The 621-nt window shown below is 42.7% G+C and overlaps 1 pseudogene across 1 annotated transcript in view; it reads left to right on the top strand.

The window, feature by feature from the left end:
* Window positions 1–293: 293 nt before the first annotated feature.
* TEOVI_000409100:pseudogene overlaps window positions 294–621 on the top strand; it is a 1,456-nt pseudogene continuing 1,128 nt past the window's right edge. Inside the window, exon 1 of the mRNA in view lies at window positions 294–620. Coding sequence covers window positions 294–620 — 327 coding nt within the window. The remainder of the gene's footprint in view (window position 621) is intronic.

Raw genomic sequence — 621 nt, 5'->3', positions numbered from 1 at the left:
TATGAACATGTTCCGAAAGGAATGTGGAAGCGTATAATGTTTAAATACTCATTTGATCTTTCCTCTTATTTATGAGATTTATATGTGCGCTTCATGGAATATGTCGCAAGCACGACTCGCAAACGCACGTTAGGGGAACTGAAGCATCCAGATAAAATCTTTTATTTTACTAAATAAAAAGGTAGAGCAGCCGAAGAAATAGCAAGCAAGGTAAAGCCAGCAATATGTTCAGCTTTCTAGGATGGACGGCGATAACACTAGCAGCGGCATTAGCATTGCACATGGTCGACGGCGCGCAACACCTGGGGTTCAAATCCACAGTTTGGCAACCAATATGCGGATTAAGCGAAGAAATGGGTAAAATAGCCGGTTTCAACGTAAAAACTGCAAATGCTATATTGGCGCATTTAGAAACAATGAGAAAGGCGGCACTTAGGGCTGCTATTTTCGTAGAAACAAATGTCGGAACCGAGAAAGATCAAAAAGAAATAGTGGTCCAGCAACACTACACGCGGCGAGCGGCACGAGCCCTATCCAAGTACAAATCAATAAGGCTGTCTTCTCATCTAAAAGCGGCATCAAGCGCTGCCTACGTAAAAGGCAGAGTAGAAGAATACTTAA

This window comes from Trypanosoma equiperdum (genome assembly GCF_001457755.1).
Source record: "Trypanosoma equiperdum strain OVI genome assembly, contig: ctg_86, whole genome shotgun sequence".
NCBI lineage: Eukaryota > Euglenozoa > Kinetoplastea > Trypanosomatida > Trypanosomatidae > Trypanosoma > Trypanosoma equiperdum.
Note: the sequence above shows the minus strand (reverse complement) of the source record. Positions and strands in the feature narration are given on the sequence as shown.